This window comes from Molothrus aeneus, chromosome 20 (assembly GCF_037042795.1).
Source record: "Molothrus aeneus isolate 106 chromosome 20, BPBGC_Maene_1.0, whole genome shotgun sequence".
NCBI lineage: Eukaryota > Metazoa > Chordata > Aves > Passeriformes > Icteridae > Molothrus > Molothrus aeneus.
Window position 1 is genome coordinate 10,791,349 of NC_089665.1, and position 25,222 is coordinate 10,816,570.

A 25,222-nucleotide genomic window follows, 5' to 3' on the forward strand; every position below is an offset into this window, starting at 1 on the left:
TATCTGAAGTTAAGCAGAAGGCTGGCTCCAGCATAATACTGAGTATCATCTGGTGCAGAAAAGGACTTGAGGAGGAGAAATAAGGGGGGTAAAGAGACAAGATGAGAACAGCATTAAGGAATAGGTAAAACAAAGACAACAAAAGTTAAGGCTGCATAAGGGTGACGTGAAATACACAGGAGCAGAGAGAGGAACAGTACTGGCGATGGCAGAGGGAAGTGTAACAGAGAGCAGGAATTTCAGGAGAGGAGGGTTAGCAGAGAAAAGGAAGTTTTTTGATAGAATACGTTGTGGATTTCAGTGGCAGCCCCATTTCTGAGGCAGCCTTGCCAAACTCCCCTCGCCTCTGGCGAGCCCGGAGCTCATCCCTGCCCCGCCCGGCCCCGCCCGGCCCCGCCCCGCCCGGCCCGGCCCCGCCCTCGGACAGCGGCGCCGGGCGGCACCGCCACCTGCCGGCGGCCCGCCGCAACTGCGGCTGCGCGGGCACTGCGGGCACACCCCGGGCCTGTGCCCCGCTGCCCTCCCCGGCAAACACAGCCCGGCACTGCGGGCACACCCCGGGCCTGTGCCCCGCTGCCCTCCCTCGGGAAACACAGCCCGGCACTGCGGGCACACCCCGGGCCTGTGCCCCGCTGCCCTCCCTGGCAAACACAGCCCGGCACTGCGGGCACACCCCGGGCCTGTGCCCCGCTGCCCTCCCTGGCAAACACAGCCCGGCACCGCGGGCACACCCCGGGCCTGTGCCCCGCTGCCATCCCTGGCAAACACAGCCGGGCACCGCGGGGCGGGCTGCTCCACAAGGACACGGACCCCCTGTTTAAAGGACATTTATTATGTGCTGCAAAGCCTGATGGTGCCTCTGAGCTGCAGAGCATCGCACATGACACAGACCCGGCGGAATGGGCACTGACCCCACTCAGCTGGCACTGACCCCATTCGGTGGGCACTGACCCCACTCAGCTGGCACTGACCCCACTCAGCTGGCACTGACCCCATTCGGTGGGCACTGACCCCACTCAGCTGGCACTGACCCCATTCGGTGGGCACTGACCCCATTCGGTGGGCACTGACCCCACTCAGCTGGCACTGACCCCACTCAGCTGGCACTGACCCCATTCGGTGGGCACTGACCCCACTCAGCTGGCACTGACCCCACTCAGTGGGCACTGACCCCACCTGGCAGCACTCTAACACCAACTGTCCCAGCAGAGGCCGATGTGACCCAGCAGAGTGCCAGCCATAACCAGTGTCCCACACACAGAGGATGAAACGCCCAGTCCCCAAATCCACGGTGAGTGATGCAGGGGCACCTTGTCCCCAAAGAACCTGCACAACAAGCGTTATCACACACTGCTAGCGTTGAGCCAGGCCTAACAGTAAAATGGAATAAGTTACTCAAATGTTAGGCAAGCTTGGGATTTAACTTAGAAGTACATGATTATACAAAGCAATTTACAAAATTAAATTTCTTCAGAAATATTAATTTAGCTTCATGACATCCCAGTGAAATATAAATTATTGTATTTATATTATCCAAGACAAAACTTCAGGCAATAATTCTAATATAATACTGCGCTTGACTGCAAGTCCTCTAAGGATGTTTACCAATGTCCTCCCTGGTTTCATCCTTCCTCTTCTATTTCTGGTCTTTATACTGAAAAAAAAAAAAAAAGATTTTTTTTTGTGGGAAAAGGCACATAACTAAGTAAAAGTTCATACCAACAAGGATTTACAACTCTTCTTCATTATCCACATAAATTTATGTCCATTTTCTTTAGGTTAGATTGAAATTTGGTAGGCTTTCTCTTTGCAGTATAAAACAATAAATCAGGCACAGTTATTGACTAAATTGTACCTGCTGGGATTTGGTTACTGCTAAAATATCATAATCTGGGATTAATCTGTGTTTGCTCCTGTAACAATTCTCATTTGGATTTCATGGACTGGCAGAGAGAAGGACTTAACAGTCACTTAGTAAATTAAATCACAGATATTTAGAGAGAAAGTTGAACTTTTGACTTGTTTCATTATACACCGTGTTAAGGTATCACACTCCCCAGCCAGACTGAAATCCCAGGAAGCACAGGTGATTCTCAGCTGTCTAATGGAAACCATTCTCATTCCTTCATCTGAGAAACCAGTCTGACAGCACAGGGGCAGAACCACTGGGTGACAACTGTGCACAGGGGAGCCCAGCACCACAGCGTTGCCACTGTGTGGTCCATCCCTGATCTCTGCAGCCATGGGCAAGGTCTGAGGAAAAGCAACAGTAGTTCTGGAAGTTCATGTAAATTGTCTGAGGATAGATGCTGTTAGTAAAGCAGATGATGCATAGCAAGATATGGCTTGCAAAATGCTGTATTTTAATTTTTTCTCCTACAACAGTGATACTAGCCACCACTGCTGATAATTAATAGAATTCTACATGGAAACAAAGACTTACACAGAGACCAACCTAAATTGTTACTGGTTCTGAAAAAAACCCACCATTAGTTTATGCTGACTAAGAGAATTTTCAGACAAAAAGCATCAATCACAAATCACAGATCCCTCCTGGCTGGGTATTTCCTTTCACCCAGACACTTCAACATCCAGGACAACAATTCGCTATTCAGAACTTGCTTTCCAATGTTTTCTTCTTTGTTCTGAAACCAAAATGCAGACAATCCCAAGCACTTACTTTATTCATCACCCAGTCAGCATCCTCAATGGCTCTTTTAATGATCTGCTGGATTCGCACAGGATCGTCTTCATCAGCATGGACTTTGAAACTCTGCAACATTCCAAGTGTCATTGACTTGTCAACACAACAGTTGTCAAAATAAAGATAGCATTGAAATCTCAGAAAAATATTTGTTGCAAATAAACTGATGGTCTAAAAAGGTAAAACTACACATTGTAACACCTGGCCGTATGGAATTTTCTGTTAAGTATTCTACTCCTTTCATACATCAACGACAAAAACCCCAGAGAACTTCAATTCAGAACAACTGAAATTGTCTGGTACGTTACAACTAGAAAGAGGACAACAAGTATGATCAAAGGCATGAAATTACCTCCATATGAAGTATAGAATATGAACAGCCAGATGAGATTTACCCCAGTGGGGAGAGGGATATATAAATGACTGACATGCAACCAGTAGGCTTCACCATAAATTATGTGTTTATGGAGTAAGTAATGACCGTTCACTCTCTTGACTAGCACAAGAATTAGACATGAAAGCCAAGAAAAATAGGTTTCAGATTCAAAGCAACCAAAAAAGAACCAGTCCCTCACTCGCTCCCACTACACCCCTGAGATGCACTCAGGTCTCCCGGCCGCAGGAGGGCCCTGTCTGTTGGCTCGGCGGCAGAAGAGCCGGGACGCACCTGGCGGATGGCGTGGCGGTAGTGCTGCCGGATGGGCCCCGGCGGCAGGCGGCGGCAGCAGCGCAGCAGGTACCGGTACAGCTGCACCGAGCTGCGCACCAGCTCCGCCTCCGGCAGCGGCGACATGGCCGGGCCCGCGGCTCTGCAACACACGGAGAACGAAGCACGACACCGTGAGTGTCACCGACAGCACGGAAATAAACCGACAACGAGAACAGGCTCGGCAGCAGAACCTGCAAAACTTTAGAATAAACCCCAACAGGAAATGAATGAGAACTTGCTGAGGTTATGGACAGACGGGGGCTGGCTGTCACTGCTCAAGGGAGTAAAGCACAAAGTGCAGAGCTCGCTCCAGAGGATCACTCGGTGATGGGAACAGCCACGTGAGCCACGGTGCTTTACAAAGACTGCCAGGGTGACTTTCGGTGAGTACCCAAACCTGTATCACAGCCCACAGCCAGGATCCTTCAAGTCCTTCAAACTTCCAGTGCCTTCCTTGTCCCCAGGAGTTCATCCACATGGTGTCTTTTTAGAATGAGGATGCTCATAATGGCTACAAATGGTGCTGGAATTTAACAATATTTCCTATTTTGTCATTCTGTCAAGAATTTCAAGGCTTCAGATGGAAACAACACAGATAAACATAGGAGAAGACAGAAAGAAACATTGTTAGGTTTGAGATTTTACATGTATTGGTAATAGCAACAGGAAAAGAACAAATTTACCAAGTTTCACTTCCATAACTATATTTACATGTCGTAACAGTAAGTCCATCCAAGTCCTATAAAGTGCTAATCAAAGACTGTAAATGCCTTGTCATTTAACAGATGGTTGCCATCTGCAAAGAACTAAATTAACATTTGGAAAAAGGCACTTTTTACATCATTACTCTTAAGAATAGAGATAATAAATAAACAACTGAATAATGAAGTAGGTGCATGCCATTGTTTTAGCACCCATTATGATACCTACTCATTATTTGAAATAATTTTTTCCTCTTTCGTAAGTAATTTAAGTCCTTTAGCCAAATGTATTTCAGAGTACACCACGACAGCTATTACATGCCTGGCTGTATATTTGCACAGACTAAATCTTTTTGCAGTGGGGAAAATCTCCTCCCTGTGCACCTATAAATGCCCATCATAATGGGATCCAAATACTGCCAAGTTTCAACACATTCCTCTCTTGTTTTCTTCCAATGTTTTTCTCTGTAAAATATCCTTTTCCCTTTGCAGTGAAACCTATGCTGGGCATCAACTCCATGCATTTTTGGTTTGGATTAATTTCACTTTGGCATTCAAGTAGGGGAGGTGATTACACGCCCAACAGTCAGCTGAGAGATCCCTGATTTCCCTTCAAGCAGCAGAAAGACAAGCAACTCCAAAATGTGACTCCTAACATAGACTGAATTATTCCCTGCCCTTCTCTCCACGAGAGAGAAGTTTTTATCATCCAAAACAGAAAACTGGAATATGTAGTTGGAGTCAAATTGATCTGTACCCAAATTTAACTTTACATGCATTTTTTGTGCGTGTATTTGGGTGTATATTCTTGGCTGGTAAGAATTTGTATAATTCCACTGACCCTAAGAACTCAACCCTGCATTTCACATATTCCCACTTAATACAGTGAAACATCCCAAAATTCAATACAGATCCCAAAATACACTTTGGGACTAGAGCCAATTTGTGAAGTTGTTTCTAGGCTTTGAAGTGTAAACTCATCATATGTCACTGTGCTCTAATTAAACCTAAGTGGTGCAATAGATTTCCTGTCACAAATGCAAAGATCCCTCATGTGCTGGGACTGTCCAGGGCAGCTTGCTCCAGCGCACAGAAAAGCAGCTCTGGGAGAGAGGAAGGAACCAGTCATGGAAACATATGGATATGGAAAGATGAAGCTGATCAATGGAATTGAAAATGTTTCACCATAGATAATTAGGAATTTTCCACTGCAGTAATTTTTCATAGGAAAATGATGAGCTGTTGAATTCAAACTGTGTGACAAATACATTTGCACGGATGAATTTTTTTCATCCTTCGCCTTTCATAAATACTGGACTTTCTAAAAGGTTTGAAGATGGAAATCTTCACCCCATCTATTATCAAACTTAAATTCCTATGGGGCTCTCATATTCAAATTAAAAAACCAAACCACCTGAGTTCTGATAGATTCACAGCTCCAAAAATGCTTCAAATGCTGTGATATGGGCAAGCTTCACAGGGAAGTTTATCACAAAAGATCTGTGTTTTTCTTAGGATGTAACTTCATCCAGTGAAAACTTCACTGGAAATCTATCACAGCACATGGAAAACTTCACAGCTGTTTTTAAAGTGGCTGTTTAATAATAAATAATCTCATGAGCTGCCCATTGTTGAGTTCTAAGATGCTGGTGGCCTGTACAAGCACACCTCAACAGGGACTAGACCCTGACAACAGGTAATGCTACCCTCTGCTCCTGTGCACCCTGACGCACTGGAGAATCTGCACAGCCTCTGCTGTGATTTGCCCCTTCCTCGGCACAAAGAGGACAATGCAGCACATTAAGAATCTGCACTGTTGCCTTTTGTTCTGAAAACATCTCCCCTCCAATCCCACAAATGTTACCAGTTTTATCTGCCACACAAAAACCTCAACCTCATAAAATCTGGCTATGATCCTGACTAATAATGTAAATCTCCCTCTGATAACTTAAATATCGTGCACAGCACAACAAACAAACTATCTACACCAAGAACTGTTGAGTCAGAAGTAAAATAATCCGCTAATTGTGCTTTTCTGGAATGGATGACTGTATAATGTCCTAATCAGAAGGCTGAAATCACATTTGCATTTAGATAAAGCCCTGTTCACAAAGAGACAAGTATAAAAGGAGACAGTGAGACTATTGTGGCATTTCTCTGCATTGCATAATCATTTATATTCCTGATAATGATATTCAGATGGTGAAGCAAAGGCTGACCAAAGCCAATTAATCTTCACTCTGCATTAGCAGGTTTGGCAATTGACCCCGTGCACAGCAGAACCCTGATGAAGCTAAGATGACACTATGCCACTGCTTTCAGTTTACCTTTTTTTCCTGCTATTGTGAGTGTTTTTCAAGAAAATCCCCACAGTTCAACAGTCATGATCCCAATCCCTCCAAACTAGTTAAACAGCCACCAAAGCTGGGCTCCAGAGACTAGAAGTGTTAATTAAAGGACTGCAAGAGTTACCTGAGCTATTGCTGTTTACAGGTTGGCTCCTCCTTCCTGCTCAGCCCTCTCTTTCCCCAGTATACAGGCTAGAGATGTGTTTTACTACTTGAAGTATTACACCCTCAGAAGTCTTAACTCAAGAATTTATGATTCCCCATCCTCGTCAAATTTAATGATCTCAGGAAAAATAAGAATGCCAAAATAACCAAGAAATTTGAAGCCTTTTGAAACCTCTTTAACCACAAAACATCTTAGTTCATGTTGTGACATCAGTCCAAGAAGGCACCCAAGTGAACTGCTGCTACCCAGAAGGTTCTTCCTCCTTGGTCACATCTGTCCTCCCTTGCAGGTTTCCCAGATTCAGGCCTGTGAGTCCAGCCCCGAGTGCCTGCAGCAGGGGCAGAACTCCCCACGCTGGGCCACAGCTGCCCATGACACTGGCACACCTCCCCTCAGTCCCCAGTGGGTCACGGGAGTGCCTGGCACGTCCAGGGCAGTGTGAGGGGCTCTGCTGCCCCAGGCAAAGCAGCCAAGGTCTGTCTGTCCATGCGTCCCTGCCTGCTCACAGGCACTGAGAGCCCCAGCGCCCTGCAGCCCCAGTGCCCTGCAGCCCCAGTGCCCTGCAGCCCCAGCCCTGCAGCCCCAGCGCCCTGCAGCCCCAGCTCCCTGCAGCCCCAGCCCTGCAGCCCCAGTGCCCTGCAGCCCCAGTGCCCTGCAGCCCCAGCTCCCTGCAGCCCCAGTGCCCTGCAGCCCCAGCCCTGCAGCCCCAGCTCCCTGCAGCCCCAGCTCCCTGCAGCCCCAGCGCCCTGCAGCCCCAGCGCCCTGCAGCCCCAGTGCCCTGCAGCCCCAGCCCTGCAGCCCCAGCTCCCTGCAGCCCCAGCCCTGCAGCCCCAGCCCTGCCGTGTGGGTGAGCACGGACAATGCTGCAGTCACTTCCAGCAGCCACGTCTCGCTGGCTCTCATTGAGATCGTGCCTCTGATGTGATCGCTTCTGACGAGCCGGGGCTGGCCATTGTTGGGGCTTTGTCCTTTCTAAACATGAGCTGCACAGTCCCCTGCATGAGTGATGGCAGCCAGGCCTGTCCCCTGCTATTTCTGCTCCTCTGCCCTTTATGCTTTGATTGATGCACGAGGCAGAAGCAATGTCAGGTGGCTCTGCAGAACAATTTGGGGGGCACAGCCCTGCGGTGTAAAGTTTGCTTTACACAACATTTGTAGAGCACATGAAGAGTTAAGAACTGGAAAATGACACATCCTGAAGATCTCTTTGTTGACAAGGAATCACCACTGCTTGGACACCCTTCATGCAGTTCTACAGCATCAGGACCTGGCCTAATGCTATTCAACAATGTCACCAGTTTAAAAATATAAAACATAATAAATTATAACTATAATATAAATACAAAATATAGAATTGTAATTGATAAAACTTGAGAATGACAGAGAGTGCTAGAGCTGGGCATAATGACTACTTGTATAAATTAACCAAAGCCACAGGGCAGATGCCTTACCTTACAGCCTGGTTTGGTATCATACAGCACAGACATGCAATACTGCAAATAAAACACGCAGGCTTTTGTAATCCTACACCAATGAGGAAACATGCTGCCCATGCTGAGGCCAGATTACCTTGTTCTGTATAATTAATAAGCATGATCAGACTAATTAGAGTAACATTCTTTGGTGCATACTCACTAGTGAGGACAGGAACCTTCCTGGTTTAGGTGCAATTCAAACTTCTCCACTTTTTTCTCCTGAAAATTATTCTCCTGGCTTAAGGGAAATTCTGAAAGGCACAGTCTCAAAAGAACTTTTTCTTCTCAGCTCTGAATTGCTCAGTTCAACTCAACAAAATTAATTTTGTTCACAGTGGCCAAATCTGTACATATTTACCTCTGGGATCATGCTTGAATAGGAATTGAGTTATCAACTTTAAGCCAAAACCGCCTGTTCGTTCCTTTCTTGTAAAGATTCTGTTTTGAAATGATCCAATGCTTAGTTCCAGTTCAGCAATTGTGATTCTCCCAACTACTTCATGGCAGTTAGTGCAACAGCTTTCTGGCTGAGGTTGTATCACCTTCTGAAACATCCAACTGCGCACCAAATAAGCTGCCACAACTGTTCTTGACAGACAGATACCCAGCTGGCAGCATAAGGCATGGAAGTGCCTTTGAAGGGCAAAACCGTGCTGTCAGATTAATGACCACATTAACTCTATGGACTATGGCTCAGACAAGCATGGGAAGAATAGTAAGTCTCACATAAGGTTTTTTAGTGGCTTCTCAATGTTCAGGAAGGACTGAAATTGGTTAAAGTTTATTTTACCATTATTCTTTAACACATGCTTAGTTTGCTCATGCAATTCAACTTTATAATTTTTTCAAGGAAAAGTCAAGACAGTAAATCAAGGAGCTGTCAGTGCAGAAAGAGCTCTTCTTAGGAAAGTACAAGAGTTGCAAACATCCCGCTCAGGTTACAAGCTGAATAACGCCTGTGCAGTGTGACCTCTCCTTTTCCTGCTCCCCCCAGCACACCCCTTCCAGCCCTGGCTGTGCACATAGTCCCTGGATGGTGACAATGGGGCCTGTGCCCTGCCCTGGGATCTACACCTCATCCTGGAGTCGTCCTTCCCAGCTCACATTATCCTTCACAGCAGTGTCAGGAACAACTCAATGTCTATTGTTCCAAATCCACACCTGCTGAAATTTAGCATCTGCCAATCCTTCACTCTCAATCACAGTAATAATCCGAGCCAACCCCTTTCCTGGCATAAACCCTGTCTGTGGTGGAATTAAACCAGGGATGAATTTGACCCACCACATCCTGAGCAAAATCCACGTTCCTGGAGCAGTGTTTATAAGCAGCAGTATTACAGGACATGTAAGTCTGGGAGCCTTTAGCCTCTTAGGGGGATTGGCCCAGCTCACTAATCAGGGATTGTTTCCATACCAACAGCTAATCAGGGGCAGATCCTGCCATGTCTTTGGGACACTTCTGAGCTCTTAAAGCCACAGCTCAAGTTTCCCCAAAACTTCATTGTCATTCTCCAAGGCCTAGTCTAGCTCAAAGGCAATCTGAGGAAAAGGAAGATGTGGGCAGTGAGAAGCTCTCACGAGTACAGACATCCCCCAGAACCCCCCAGGACATTTGCTCTCGGTGGTACAGGGCTTGCTCTTCACTGATCACACACAACACACCACCTCTATTGAGTAACCACACTAATTTAGAGCTCTATTGAGTAACTGCACTAATTTAGAGCTCTGGCAGAGATGAAGGGGGTGAGAGAGAACTCTTTTCCCTTTCCATTTATCAATACTCATCTGAGTGAATGAGCATGGCAGGACAATTCTGAGTGGCAAAAGCATTTGATGGAAATGGAGCTGCCTTAGGTTTCATCCATGATTCTGGTCTGTTTACATTTGGTGAAACCTCAGGAAAAGGGGGATAAAAGCTTTGGTTCAATCAAAGTCCTGGTGGTAACCTCCAGTGCTAATAATTAACTCAATTATGCTGAATTAATTTGATATAATTATTGGTGATGAAGCAAAGACAGTGACCCAGAGAAACTTTGAGAGACACGAAGAACAGAAGTCCTAACAATACAAAATACCCTATTAATAGCATATTTTTTTTCCCCCAAACTGAGTCAAAGACACAAAATTAGTTCATTACAGTCATCTGGCTTCACTCAACCCTCCAAATTACCCCCGTACCCAGACAAATAGCTGTGAAATCCAGCAAGTGCACTAGAATTACAGCAGGCCCTGACGAATTTGACATAGCACTCAGCACAAGTGTCTGTCCCCATCCAATTACCTAAACAATGAAGATTTAATAATACATTTAAGAGATCCACAATGCTTCTCCTTTAACTGAAGATGTTAATTAAGAACACTTTTCTGTTGTACTGTTGTCAGTTGGGTGTTTTTTTGAGGAACAATCTGGAGGATGCTGCTTATGGAGTCTTTTCATTTGATCTGCAGTTTTTATCTAGTATTTTCAGACTTATTCAGTTCAAAACAAAAGAACCTCAGCTACAAAAACCAAACATCTATCTTTTTCCTCCCCCATTTAATATTTCTGTGATTTGGTATGAAATAGTATTACAGAAATGCCTTCCCTGCTATGAAAATACACACATTTTTACTGACGGTTTTTTAATGCTTATGTGATTAAAAAGAAAAGAAAATGTCAGTGGAAGCAAAAATCAGATGTGGCTAAGTCTTGAGAGGTGGGTTAAATGACAATGAAATACAAAGATTTCTACGCCAATTATCGCTGGAAGCAGCACCAGAACGTCCCAGGCGTGTGCCCGGCTGCCTCAGCCTGCGGGAGCACCCCTGGCCTGTTTCAGGGTCACACAGAGCCTTCAGCCCCGAGCCCAGCCAGGGCAGAGCAGCCGGGCAGGACAGAGCCCCAGGGCTGTCCCTGTCCTGTGACACAGCCCCAGGGCTGTCCCTGTCCCGTGACACAGCCCCAGGGCTGTCCCTGTCCCACTGCAGCCGGGCAGGACACAGCCCCAGGCACCCCAGCAGGACACAGCCCCAGGGCTGTCCCTGTCCTGTGACACAGCCCCAGGGCTGTCCCCGTCCTGTGACACAGCCCCAGGGCTGTCCCTGTCCCGTGCAGCCCGGCACAGACCCCACACGCTGCAGGTGGGGCTGGAAAGCCCCAGGTGAACTTTCCCTGCTTTCTTCCCCTCCAGGGGCACTGTGTGCACGGATGTAGCACTACGGGTAGTCCCTGCCTGTTGTAAGGAATTTAACAACTGGCAGCATCACTCTATTGAACGTTTTACAGTCCTGCAGCACCAGTGAAATCCAGCCAAGGAGACCTGGGTGCCTTTGCTCTCTGGCTTCAGCCTGAAATGCTGCTTGACTTACCCCTGTCACAATGCTGTAAATACATAAGTTTCCAAGCTTCTACTGCATTTTTATTATCCTTGGTGACAAGAATAAAAATATTACCTCTATCATCACCAATTCCTTCTGAGGAGAGTTTCCAAGTGCTTAGATGTAAGAAATGAATAATATTTTTCCAATTTGCTAAGTAGGTGCTGCTCACACGCCCCCAGATCACTTCCTCCCTGAGTTCTGCTGCTTCTCAAACACAGCTGATCTTTCAGAACTCGATTTAATTGCCACCAGGCTCTGATCAGACTCATCAGTTCAAAGCAAGCTCCATTACATCCATAATTTATGTATTTGATTTCAACAGATCCTTTTGTGCCCAATACTAAGGGGGCAAAAAGCGTTTTCCATGGGGAAGATGCTAACGTTTTCTAAAGAACAAGTTTTAAAAAATATTATTTCTGTAGAGACACCACATTTTAAAGTGGTGTGAGGGATTTTTTAAAGGCCCCAACACTTATCTGGACAGCCACTCAAATTTTGTCTCTGCCTCTTTCCTACAATCTCTTTCATTTGGAGAGCTGTTATTGCTGCATGGGGACACATCCTGGGGAAAGGGCAGGCACAGGCTGGAGGGGAGCACAGCTCTCCCTGTGCAGCCAGCACACAGGAGCGAGCTGTGGGCTCACACAGCCCAGGTGCACCTGGTGCCCATCTATCTGACACACAGGGGTGTGTGCGTGAGGCAGGAGCTCAGCAGCCCCTCCCTGCCAGCACCCGCCTCCCCAGAACTCCCTCTGCCCGCGGCCAGCCCTGCTCTGCCGTCACAGCCTTCATTTTCCCTTTCATGGATTTTTGCTTGAAAAAGCATCACTGCCTCGATTGTCTATTTTCAGCCTGTATTTAAGAAAACCCTTTGGTTCCATTTGTAGCCACATCCTGTCTCAGCCTCCCCCTCTTTTTGTTCCTAAATATAAGGCTGATGCAATTTGATGTGACATGACAAAATAGCACATTTGCATTGGCAGAAACTTTCTCTCAGCAGCAGTAATTAAAGGGAGTAGATGAGACATTGCTGAAATTGGTGTTTATTTAGCCTGGAAATAAAAGGCTTCAAGATGTCTTGAGAGGGATGTTCAAGTGTGTCACGACCATGAAACTCATCAATGAGTGCCGCCTTCTACAGGCTTCCTTTCTGACAAAGAAATGGTCACTCAAACAATGTCATTGATTTAAAGAGAGTAAAAGCAGAAATCAGAGTTCTGTACACCATATTCCTAACCAGTGAAAATTATTTCATGTGTTTCTTTGGATTATAAATAGTACCAGGACACTTGCGGTTCCACGTAAGACAAGGCCAGTCAGTCTCTAACTTTAGAGCACAGGCTCTCTCAACATGAGAGGAAAACCAAGATCTCATTGACCACAGTAAGAATTAGGCACTTAAATATCTGAATTTTTGATCTGAGATGAAACAGCAGAGGTACTCAGGACAGGTGCTCACCTTCACTTACAACACAGACTTTAATTAATTGTCAAAGACAGAAATCCAGGAACAGCAGCATGAATCCTGTAAGTTCAACAGGATTCACACTACAGATTAAAATTCACCTACAAAACTCATGAAATAATTTTCTGTGTCCAGTTTTGCTGAACAGATGCATAGCAAACACCCGACAGGGTCAGGTAATGTCAGCTTTCTGTACTCTGCTCCATTATTGATGACAGCAGTAGAACACAGTAGTGGAAGAAGAGTGATATTTAGAAGTTGTGGGGGTTTTCTTGATATTTAGAAGGTAAATTTAGTTTACTTAATCCATATGAAGAATTCAGGGAAAGGTCTGGTAGCTGTTCCACAGGCCACAGGATTTAGTAGACATAATATGGTTTCAAGTGAAACTTCCTGCTCAGGAGCATCTTCCCTCTCCTTGTGCACACAAGGCTATTCTTTCAAACCCATCTGTGATCAGCTCAAAACCGGCAGCCCACGTTTTGAGCAGGCTCGTTTCCATCCTAACACAGATGGCACCAAGAACAGGGCAGGCCAGAAAAAAATCAGTTTGCATATTATGCTTCAGTTTTTATGGGTCAGATTACCATTCAAAGCCATCAAAATGGCAACCCATATGTGATGTGTCTGCCATCGGAACTGAAGTGATACACCATCAAAATCTTAACAGGGCTGGTTAGACAGCATTTGATTAACCATTGACTAAACTCTGATATTTAAAAGTAAAGATATTTTCCTTCCCAAGAATTTTTTTACTCTGACAGACCAATAAAATTGCTTTGGTGAGTCAATAAGGAGAAGACATTTTGCCATCTTCATCCCTGAACAACTGCATCGGCACGGCTCTCTTGGCAGAAGGGAGCTCAGCTTCTATGCCAAGTATTCGCTTCCTCCGTGAGCCAGGTGCAGATGTTGGCCATGTCATCTGTTCCAACTTCTTTGTTCTACAAGCCAGAAAATTGTTCCCACAGCTTTGGGGAGAAAATGGGGATCTGAAGAGCTCTTTGCATGCTTTCATTGGTGGAAGAACATCAGATATTTTAAAGACACTCTCTCAGAAATCAGAAATGTGTTGTCATTCCCCCACTTATGACAATTAACCCACAGAGAGCTGTGCCCTATGGATCCCAAAGGGATGCTGCAACAAGGTCAAAGCCATGGCATTCTGTTCCCAGCCTCCTGCACATCCTGTGCCTTCCTGCAGTGTCAGCTGCAGCCCATTCCCTGCTCTAGGGAGGGCATTGTCCCAGATGCTCCAAGGACTCTGCTGCCACAGGGACAGGTTTTAAAGCGGGCAGGCCTCCTCTGGGAGAAGTCTATTGAATAGTAAAAGGTATTGGAAGCGTCCCACTATGTTATCATGGCACCTGGAACTCAACTGCCATGCTGATGGCCAGGGCCACCACCCTGTGTCACTGCCAAGGAGAACATTTACACGGTTTTTCAGCCCTCTAGCCTCTCTACATGATATTTTGGTCAATGCTGATACTTCAGGTGCATATTCTCAACCAGATACAAGACACACAACGAAAAATTCACTTACAGCATCCACAGTAGAGGAACTTCAATTATCTTCACAGATTAGGCCTGTCCAAGTCCAAAAGTAAGCAAGAGACCTGCAGAGAAGGATCAATTTTCATTATCTGTTTCTCCTCAACTCGCTACTTGAAGTGCCATTAATAAAGAAGTGCTGAGAAGCCCATCCACAGCTCAATTTATCCCTATGGGAGCTTTCACTTTTGTCTGACCAGTTACATCAGACATGAATGTATGGCTTTAACAAGAACAGGCTATTGCTTTCAGTCATCTACTCTGAAAAGCTTAAAAAATATACCCTACAAAAAGATTTAAGTAGAGAGAAATTCTAACTGAGGACAACTGACCCTTCAATATTTCCTGATAAGAGCTGCTGGAGGTAAGAAAGCATTTACCTCCTTTAAAGAGACACAGTTTCTCACACTCAGAACTCTGTACCATGACTTTACAGTATTCTGCATACAAAAAACTGCTTTGGACCCAGGCAACAACAGATGGCACACAAGAAACTGCTTTTTCTCAAATACACGACTGTACAGTGAGTAAAGCAAAGCAACTCATTCTCGAAAGCCAACACTAATTTGTTTATTTAGAACCTCTCCTAAGTTTGTTGAAGTCAAGCAAACAGATTTCTCTGGCTATGCAAAGACATCTGGATCAGGTTTTATCTCAGATCCTGTCACAGAGACTTTCAAAAACTACTTAAAACAAAAGTCCTGGAAGATAACAACGACAGAGACTCTGAACTGATGTGTTTTGCCTCCCTTTGAAAGACACGAGTCTTTGAAAAATCTAAGGCAAAACTCTCAAGCGCATTTACAAACACATGGATCAAAGACAGCTGTTGCCACAGATGATTTTTTCCCCCAAGTATTTAATAGTAGCACAACTTGGTGACATATGATGATTGACAACAGCTTGGGATGTTCAAGTTTTGGTATCTAATGTCAGCACTTATATTTGCCCTCTGAAGGCCATATCTAGATGCTCACAGGCAGACTTACTGTAATGGCAATGTGAAACAAGAACCCAGAAGAACAGATTCAACTTTAAAAGCTCATCCTGAGTCCACTGACACTTCCTAGCTGTGGTACAAGAACTAAACACCAAAAGCTGCCTTATTTTCATCCATCACCTAAACTTTCCTTTGTGAGAGCAGAGGACCTCTGCTAAGGATCTTGGCTGAGTGCTGCAGAACACATTGCTAATTAGCACTTAGCAGATACACCTGCAGTTACTATCCCACCAGGACGTTCACCACGCCCTTTGAGAAGCGCAGTCCTCCTCTGTTAACTCATAGCCAATGTAATACCCAGAGAGCAACACAATTAACTTCTCCTTAGGCTGATATTCAAACCAGCAGTTACTTCCATAATTCACTTAGCAGAGCACCAAGCACCTGGGCTCAGAAAGCTTTCCAATTCTACTCAAACACACCCAGCTGAGCTTTGGGAACACAACAAAACAGTAGCAGTAGCTCTGTTTCATTGTTCAGCGATAAACAGTGCTTAGGGTCTAACTTGAATTTCCACTTTGGAAGTGTCTTTTAAAGAAAAATTCACGTCAAACTAGAGATTCCTTTGTGCTGCCAAAGTGTGTAAAGAGCGCTGATGTAAATGTGAATTACACTCCTGACACAGTTACTAACTGGTATAAGTTAGTTAAAGCCAATAATCTCCAACTTGCTGCCCTATTTTTATCTACTAAAAGCCCAGTGCCTTCTTGTGATCCTCCAGTGCAAAGCTGACTTGCACTCAATCCCTTCTGTGCATCAGATTGGTGACAAGATTCCTGCATCTTCATATGCCACCTCCAAACAGCTGCAGCCTGGAACAATGGCTGCATGATAATGTTGATTTTATATAACCTTTAGAAGCAGATAATAAAACTCTAGTGTGCCTCTAAAACATGTTTGAGAAAAACAGGCTTACTTTCCATGCACAGACATACTTCCAAGCAAAGCTTGGGAGCCCGTGTTCATTCCTGTCTATGAGGGAGCAACAATATTGCTGTTCAATTTCTTATTTATCCTGTATCATAGATGCTCGCCATATCCAAAAGGAATAAAGAAATGCTATCTGTAAAGTCCTTCCACTTTAATAAAGTGATTGGTAATAATTTACTGAAACAGGTATAAATCCGCTGTTTCTAGCATGCTAAAACTTATTTATCCGTTTGTCTTTATGGCAGTTTGTTTCGGTGGGCAAAGATCAAAGCCACACACACATTATTTTTCAGAGGGCTGCCAATGTTTGTTCATGGAATGATGAATCCCATTTAGTGCCTTACATCCCTGTCTCTGTATGCCCCAACTCTGCTCCCCACTGGTGTGAGAACAGGCCCAGGGGCAGAATCAGCTGCCCTGCTCACGCCTTTCCTCCCCAGCACGAGCTGGTCAGCTTCTACTGGGAGCAACATTTCATAACAATCTGACCAGGCTTCTGCCTCGTTTGTTTGCAATGAAAGAGTTAATATCTGTGACCCAAATATGGAGACCCATTTTAAACTTGCTGAAAATTGCTTTTTAATCCTAGCTCTCGAGGATTTCCTTTGAAACCATCTGCCATGCACGCTGGGTACTCTTTCCCTGTATATATGCAGGATTACTATAATATAGATTCTTTTGTGTAACTTAATACATTTCAGCATATTAAAAAATTAGTTGAAATTTCCATTCTTTTCTGATTTCAAGTGCCATAAAAATGACTGTAGAAGTCAAAACCACTGACAAAGCCAGCACCCATATTTATCTTATTTACTGCAGTATTTACCTTGCAATTCTAATATTTAGTCAGTCTGACACTGGCTGGGTTTAAGGAATAGTTATGAGTTATTAATATAACTAATGCACATGCTTCAAATCAAGTTCAAGAATTTTGCTGGATAGGAATGGATTTAATCATGTGCTTTATCATGCTTAAATTTCCCATGCTTACTTTCAAGTCAGGAAGACCAAACATCATAATTATTAGAGATCAGAAAATATTTCCCGATATTATTTCAAATCTATATCCCAGCTTTTTCTATTTCCTTGCTAGGAACCTTTATGCAATTGTATTTTTCATAGTACATATACTGAAGAGAAAGAAAACTATCACACTTGTAAACAAACTGAATTTTAAGATTGGCACATGCAACTATGTATATTTTAGCAAATATCCAAAACTTACACCAAAGAAAGTGTATTGCTTACTATCATAATAATCACAGCCAGAGTGATTGAAAATAGCAAACATTCAGCAAGCTAGATTTAGAATCAATTTATTGAATCAGCCTATAAAGAAAAAAAAAATCTAAATCCCAGCACAATTATCAAGCATCTTCAGAGCGAAATACTTTTTAAAAAATGTGATTTCCCTGCAAATATTCTGAGAACAGAAAATAAGGACAATTATTTGCATGGGTTTAATCACATAATGTGATATTTCAGGAGCCAGACAGCCGACAGCCTGCGAACTTCTTTGTTCCACATAAAGACATCTCAGAGCACCAAACCTGTGCCTGGCCTTCCTGAGCAGCCCTGGCTCCTCGCTCACATGATTCATCTCACAGCCAGTCACCCAAGAGCTAATGCAAGCCAGCGGCAGTGCAGGATCCCCCTCCAAACACAGGGAGCATCCTGTTCCCTTTGATGCCTTGTCCCTGGAAAGGAGCTGTGGTAGATGGGATAAAAATATACAGGATAGATCTACACATGCAGATGTTGGGAGAATATAGAGAGGAAATAACGAGCAAATCATTTTGTTTCAGCAGTAACAGATGTTGAAGCATCATCCTGCAGACATGTTACTTTTAATACAATACTGCTCATAAAGTGAAGGGGGAGGACAGAATCAATGCCCAATTACCCAGTTTTTTCAGGGTTTCCATTTTAATGAGCTTCCTGGATGATTCTGTCCTTTTAATTTTCCTCCTCTAATAATCCTATCAAATTAGTTTTGTCTAAAACATCAGCAAAAAGAAAATCAGCTGTCTAACAAAATCTTAAAATTGCTGGTAGCAGGTTCTTAAAAATGACATATTATACATCATTTACTTCTGTATAAATGCAGAGCAATTCCCAAGATCCTACAGCATTGCTGGGATTAGACTTGAGTGACTGCAAACAGCCTCATGTCCCGGCACATCTGCTAATGGCAAACGGATAGAAACAGACTAACAGTGCAATGGCATTTGCAGATAGATCAGTGCTGAAAAAACAACCAAATACAGAACAAATAGATTAAAGCCACCTTTCTGTGGCTAAGGGAGGGATTAGGGGAAGCCTGGCTTGCATTCCAGCTGCACACTAACCTGTTTCCTGCCAGACTGCATCTGCCCCTCCCATTATCAACAGTGGCAGTGACTTCCCACCTGCCACCTGGCCATGTGAGGTGACACCAGGGGTGGCCATGGGCCACTGCTGCAGCCGGAGAGCACACAGAGCTCACACCCCCTGAATCCACCTGGCAGCAAAGCCCAGTTCAGCCCTGCAGCCCTCTGCAGTGAAGCAGTGCCCGGCCTCGCCGGCAAGGACAGGGCCAGCACGAGCAAGAGCTCCAGCGATGGCACCCACGACCTCCGAACAAAAAAAGTCAAGACAAACCCCCAACAGCCATAACTGTTTACAGAGCAGCTTCCTTACGACCCACTGGTCCCCCAATACCACAGGAATTAGTGATGCAGAACTAATTGATACAAATCTCCTGAGGGGAGAATTGCTGCTGGTTATCTCAAGATGAGAAATTTAGTCCAGAAGGATAAATTGGACAGACAGCTGAAAAGCTTTAGTTCTCCTGGTAGGAAAGGAATTGATCTGGTAAAGAAAGCCCTTAAAGAGATATTATCATGTCAAAAAAACAGGACTAGGAAAAACATGAAGAGTCTTAAGACAACTGAGAAACCTCTGAAAATTATGTTTGTATGAGTACAGCTAATTATTCCCACCTTCACACAAAAGATGAAAAACTGAAGATGTCAAAATTTTAACATTTCTCCTAGTTAAACTTATGTTATGAATATAATTATGAAACTGCTATAAAAAGCCCTGTTCTTCAATTAGTGATTTAATTTTTGCATCTAGTATTTTTACTTATCAATTCCCCTTCCACCAAGTTGAAGAAAAATAGAAGTATTCAGATATTCACAGGCATGTAGAAGATTCTATTCATGATTCTGGCAAAAGGTTGTATCAGACTTTTTCTGGATTAATTTTACTGCCCAAACCCTCAATTCCATTAATTACATCAACAATTTTTTCGATAAACAAAATAACAACAGTTCATGTGCATGTCACATGTGCAGCCCCCATTTTTTGTTCCCAAGTGCACTTATGCAAGATAAACTTTCTTAAAAACGTCAGGTTTCAAGGACAGGATTATGAAGCAACAACACAACAATGAATGCTCAAAATGTACCTGCAAGCTGTGGAGCACTGGCTCATCAAGTTGTGGGACTTCAGGACGTGGAGCCCTGCGCTGTCCTCAGGGACAATGGGATGTCACAGCCCAGCAGGTCACGCCATCCCTGCTGCTGGGCCCACCGCTCTCCTGAGGCTGGCAGGGAATCAAACACCCCAAACTAGCTGAGGGGGGAAAATCTCAGCAAGAGCTCCCAAACGAACCAAATTCTCCACGTACAACCAATGCCTCTTTTCTGTCTGACCACAGAGACAGAGCTTCCATCACCTGAACCAGTGACTCCAAAGCTCCATGGAAGGGAAGATTTCCAAAGCTGCCATCTTCCTTGGACAGCAGGTTTGAATTGAGGCAGGAACTGAAGTGCATGAAGGGACTCAATGCTGAGTTCAGCCTATCCAGGCTGTGGCACACCCCACCAGCTGAGAATCTGTGCTCTCCACAGGGGCCACAGCCACTCTGAACCTTAGACAGGGTAATTCAGAGCACCTCTACTCAACTTGTGGCTTGGCATTGTTTCAGCTACCAGTTTACTCCAGAAACAGTGGATCATGGAGAACAAGGCCAATCAACATGTGACATATTTAAACAAGCAGCAAACAGCGACGCAACTCTTGGAAAAACATAAATGTACCATCACACAGAGATTAAAATCATGCATCATTTTTTGCCTGGAGAGGAGGAGAAGGAAGTAGCCTGCTTCTCTCCCCTCTCCAACACCCATCATTTAGGGATGCTGCTCGCACAAGGATAAGTGCCTTGTGGTGATGCTTTCAATTCTGCACCTTCTAGGGAAGATAACACGCTGTGGAGCTATTTTAAGAACATCTCATTCACAAAGGTCTCCAATTCTGTCTTCAGAGACAGAGACGATTTTCTTGCTGCTTCAACATCTTTACTGGCTTGACATTTGCTTCAGAGGGAATTCATTTGCTGTTCCAACATCAGAATGGAGCAAGAGCAGCTGCCAGGAGAGGGATAAAAGGAAACACTGTCGACAAAGAGCAGCAGGGTCATTTCTGGTGCAAAGAAATATAGAACAGAGAGAACCACAGAACTGACACTTTCTCCAGAAAGCAGCAGGGGATAAAGATGTCCCCTCTGCCTCCTGCAACTGGTGCTTAGGAAGGGACTAAACAATCAGGCTTAAGTTTGTAAATGACTAATTATTACAAACCAACTGTAAGCCCCTGAGCATTCCCAGTTAAAGCCAAGTTCATGCTTAAATGCTGCAGTCAGCAAAGAACTCAGTAAGTCCTTCAGAACTCTCTAAACAAAACACTCTGGCTAGAAAGCTCTGCAGAGCACAAGCTCAGTGTTTAGGAGGTGACATTTTAGGGAGGATTTCAAGCTGCAGTGCCAGTCTTGACCATCATGTCTGTAGATGGAGCACACTGGACAGACTTGGGGCAGGGCTGTGATCCCACCACAACCAATTGCTCTGCAGGAGCCAGAGGGGCTGATGGGCCAGGGAGGCAACACAGTCCCCGCAGAGTCTGATATCCACCATCAGGGAGAAGCTCAGTCTTGGATGACACCATCTGTCACTCACAGCAGCTGTCCCCTACCCCATCCCAGGCACATCATGCTGCCCTGCTGCAGGAAGCACCATGCCATCACTTCATGCTGTCCAAGGCAGTGCCACATTCCCCAGTGCTGCTCTGAGGAGTCACCCTGCCTGTTGGCCTGACTGACAGCCTCACCGTGGGTCACCTGCTCGGTTGATTACTCCATTCTTTTCCCTCTATCTTATTGAAATGTTGCCCTAAGCAGGGCAAGGATTTGTCCCTCATTCACAAGACAAGCAGATCCTGCCCTCCACCTAGATGAAGGAATATTGCCATCCTTTCAAAAGTTAAGACAGAAACCTTTATACACAATCAAAGCTAAACCAAAATATTCCTTCCCCTGCTCCTCTCTGAATTTTATTAATGGAGGAATTTATTATTTTCCAGTTTCATGGATAAAAGGTTTTAAAGACAAAAACTCTGGAAGATTATTCCTTGCAAAGAAAAGGGCTAACATACTCGATTAACAGCAATTTTAATCCCATGATATTTTGTGTATATGCTTATTTTGTGGCAAGTTAGGATCACAGTTTATTTGGAGCGTGGTATTTATCTGACTAACCAAACCTGCTCAGATTCACAGGCATGAGCACCATGTCTCTGACACCTTAAGGGCTCCAGCATCAGGATTTATGAATTAAATATTGCCAGGGTGTTACAGAACACTGAGGACTGTATCTGCAGAGTGTTATATCAGGGTATGTGTGGGCTTGTCAAACACCCACATGATAAATTATCAATAGTGCAGCTCAGAGCACCCCTTTTGTGGATCAGAGACAAATCTGTGCATTTTATTATGCTTTGTTCCACTTAATGTTATTTTTTTCTGCATTAAAGGTTCACAAAAACCCCTATGTGCCTAAATGCTGAAGGACATTCATACACAACACATGATCAAAAGACTTATTCTAATATTTCAAGTCCTGTTTTCACAGCTAGTTCATGTGGGACAAGAAAAAAATGCTGACAAGTTATGTCTGGAACTGGACAATTACATTTATACTGTTCAAGATGATACAATCTTTTGTATAGAATTTTAAGGTTAAAACACTGCTGAGGAGCATTAAAGAAACAGGACTAGCTGATTACAAAGTGTCTACCATTCCTTGCCAGTATGCAGAGCACTGTCAAAGAGATTATACCCCTGCAAACCAAGTGTCAAATCTCAGAGCAAAATAAATCTCTCAAGAGTCAGAAAAGACTAAACTTGAAGCTGTGGATTTTCAGAAATGAACAAGTGTGAGCCCTGTGTTTCTGATGCACAGTATTGACTTCTACACGCAGTAACAAACCTCTGCTGAGGAAACAAAGGGTCTATTAGGTGAGCACTTGGCAGGTTTCATGTTTTCCTTACTACCCTTCTGTTTTTTCCTTACTTAGTTCCCTATGAATCAACTTGATCTTGTCCTCCTTAACTTTCAGAGCATGAACAGCCTAAAAGCAGTTGAACTGAGAGCTCTTAAGTTTCACAGTGTGACAGAGGCCAGGGACACCAGCTGAAAGCGTTTATGAAGGCAGTGCGCAAGGCAGATACACTGGGCAGGGTGGGCCACCCAACGCTGGCACCTGACAGAACTCCATGTGGGCACCAAGATAAGTGCATCCCTCAGCAGGCTTCACCTCACTGAGCGGGGCTGCTGCAGCTGCCAAGGGCACACACAACAACATGGCTGCAGCATTCACTGCATCTGAAATCAATGCACTGGCTCCTAGATTTTACCAACACTCTACAGATGGAAGCTGGGGAGTGCGGTTTGGAGTGATCTGGTCAAGGACTGTCAGGAAACACGTGCCATGCCAGGACTGCAAACCCTGCACTGCTGCTGCTGAGAATCCACCACCATGACAGCATCTAACAACACTTTCAGGCTACTTCTAACGCAAGACACTTATTTACCCAGTACAGTACCTAACTGAACAGTTAAGGTGACACTGTGTGCTCAGGCTTGAATAATGGCACCGAGACACTGACCTGCAAATACACTGAGAACCCAGCTTCCCATACAAGGATTTTTAGGCCACTGCTCCCTTTTACTACTTGAAAAGGTTTTGCAGAAGAAATAGAAAAGTCCATAATGAAAATGTGTGGGAGAGTTTTAAAAGCCTTCCAGTCCTGCCAACACAGCCCTATGCCCTTTTGTACCCACTTCCTTCCTTCTCCCCCACACCGCACCCCCCAGAGCCCGAGGGGAAGCAGAAAGCAGGAGAACCCTTGGGGTGGGCTGTATTTGGACCCAGCTTGCTATCAGCTCCCACAGAAACCTCAACCAGATAGCTACAAATGTGAGCTCTAAATAAGTACTCTGTCTCTTCTTCCAACAGGTGATATAAAATGGTGGTAAACCAAAATTTGCTTGCTTTTTTTTCTTAAGTGCAGTCTCTATTTTTAAAATGGTGGTACGACAGCAAAACTCTGATATAATTCCAGACTGGACTAGTAGTAACCGTATTTCCAAATGCAACAGGGATAGTTTTAACAAAGGAACCCATCTTCAGTCCTGCAAGACTTTTCTTGATTACATTCTCAAAGAGCAGGCAAAAAATACCAAACCCCATTGTTATAAAGTATCCCCAAGGTATCAAACCCATTCTTGCAAACATTTTGCACTGAGGTTTCGGGAATCACAACAGGCTGTCACGTTTACACTCCCTCTCCCCGCAGAGGAGCCCGATGCTGTCCAGTTTTCAGAGACAAACAGAAAGGACGGGTGACAGGACTGCACCTTCAGGGACCTGCTGGTAACACCTCAGCACTGCAGCTGTCCTGGCACAGCTCTGCTGGGCTCTGTTCTGCCCAGACAGGAGCCAGGGGCAGCGAAGGAGAGGCTGTCAGTTCCCTCCCCTCATCCCTGAACTGAACTGCTCAGCTCAGTCACTTGAAGGAACCTTTTTATCACCCTCACGGTAATTTAACTCTACCACCATGGGAAAGGCTGCAGTAACCTGGGAGAGTTTTTCTGAGGTAAAACTATTAATCAGATATGATTAATATTCACATGAGAAAATGGAAGGTGTTAAAACTGTCGAGTTTTTACCCACCCCTGTGTTTTAGGGAACACTGATGCCTTACGCAAAGACACTGCAGTCCCCAGGCATGCAGATTCATAGCGTGAGGGAACTAGTCATAGCGTGAGGGAACTAGAACAACCAAAGAATATTTTGGTCCTGGTTAACACGTACCTCGCAGTGTGAACACCCTGAGCGTGTTCTGAGCACACTGAAGGGCGCCTCGCAGGGACTGCCTCGGGCAGTGGGCCACGGCCGCGCTGCTGGGAGCATCTACACCCTCATTAGCGCTTTAATTCCCTTTCCTGCCAAGGGGAGCTCACGCGCGGCGTGACAAGGTGCCACCACGGGCTGCCACAGCCCAGGGGCCCCGCTGCCCGCCCCGCATTCGCCGCTCTCCGGTCCTTAGAGACTGAAAAACAGGCCCCAAAGCCCCACAGACCCTCACACCCCTCGCGGGCAGCCCCCGTCGGCCGCCCGTGCTGCGGGACCGGCCCTGGCGGGACGGAGCGGGCTCGGCCTGCAGCCAGCGAGAGACGAGGGCAACGTGACCCGGGCGGGAGCAAAGAGGGCACAGAGGAGCCGCTGGCGGGCACTGGGGCCGGGCAGTGGAGGGCACCAGGACAGCGCGACACGGCGGGACCCGCAGCACGCCCTCACGGCGGCTCGCGCTCCGCTTCCCGCCGCCCCCTCAGCGCCCACAGTGACCTCGCGCGCGCCGCGTCCTTACCTCACCCCGCCCCGGGCCGCTATTGGCCCCGTCCGCCGCCCGTCAGCAGAGCTCCTCC

At 45.3% G+C, this 25,222-nt stretch overlaps 1 protein-coding gene across 1 annotated transcript; it reads right to left on the reverse strand.

The window, feature by feature from the left end:
* Positions 1 to 1,498: 1,498 nt before the first annotated feature.
* Positions 1,499 to 25,046, reverse strand: LYRM9 (LYR motif containing 9). The gene is made up of 5 exons (XM_066563699.1): positions 24,609 to 25,046; positions 14,472 to 14,544; positions 3,372 to 3,513; positions 2,681 to 2,773; positions 1,499 to 1,654 (listed from the first exon to the last, which is right to left on the reverse strand). Exons 2-5 carry the CDS (start codon positions 14,474 to 14,476, stop codon positions 1,637 to 1,639), a joined length of 258 nt encoding a protein of 85 aa, XP_066419796.1. The 5' UTR covers positions 14,477 to 14,544; positions 24,609 to 25,046; the 3' UTR covers positions 1,499 to 1,636.
* Positions 25,047 to 25,222: the final 176 nt, after the last annotated feature.

Excerpts from the sequence above, each read along its gene's own strand:
- LYRM9 (XM_066563699.1), bottom strand. Across the intron at positions 2,774-3,371 it reads ACCGCCACGCCATCCGCCAG|AGTTTCAAAGTCCATGCTGA; the intron begins GTGCGTCCCGGC and ends GGAATGTTGCAG.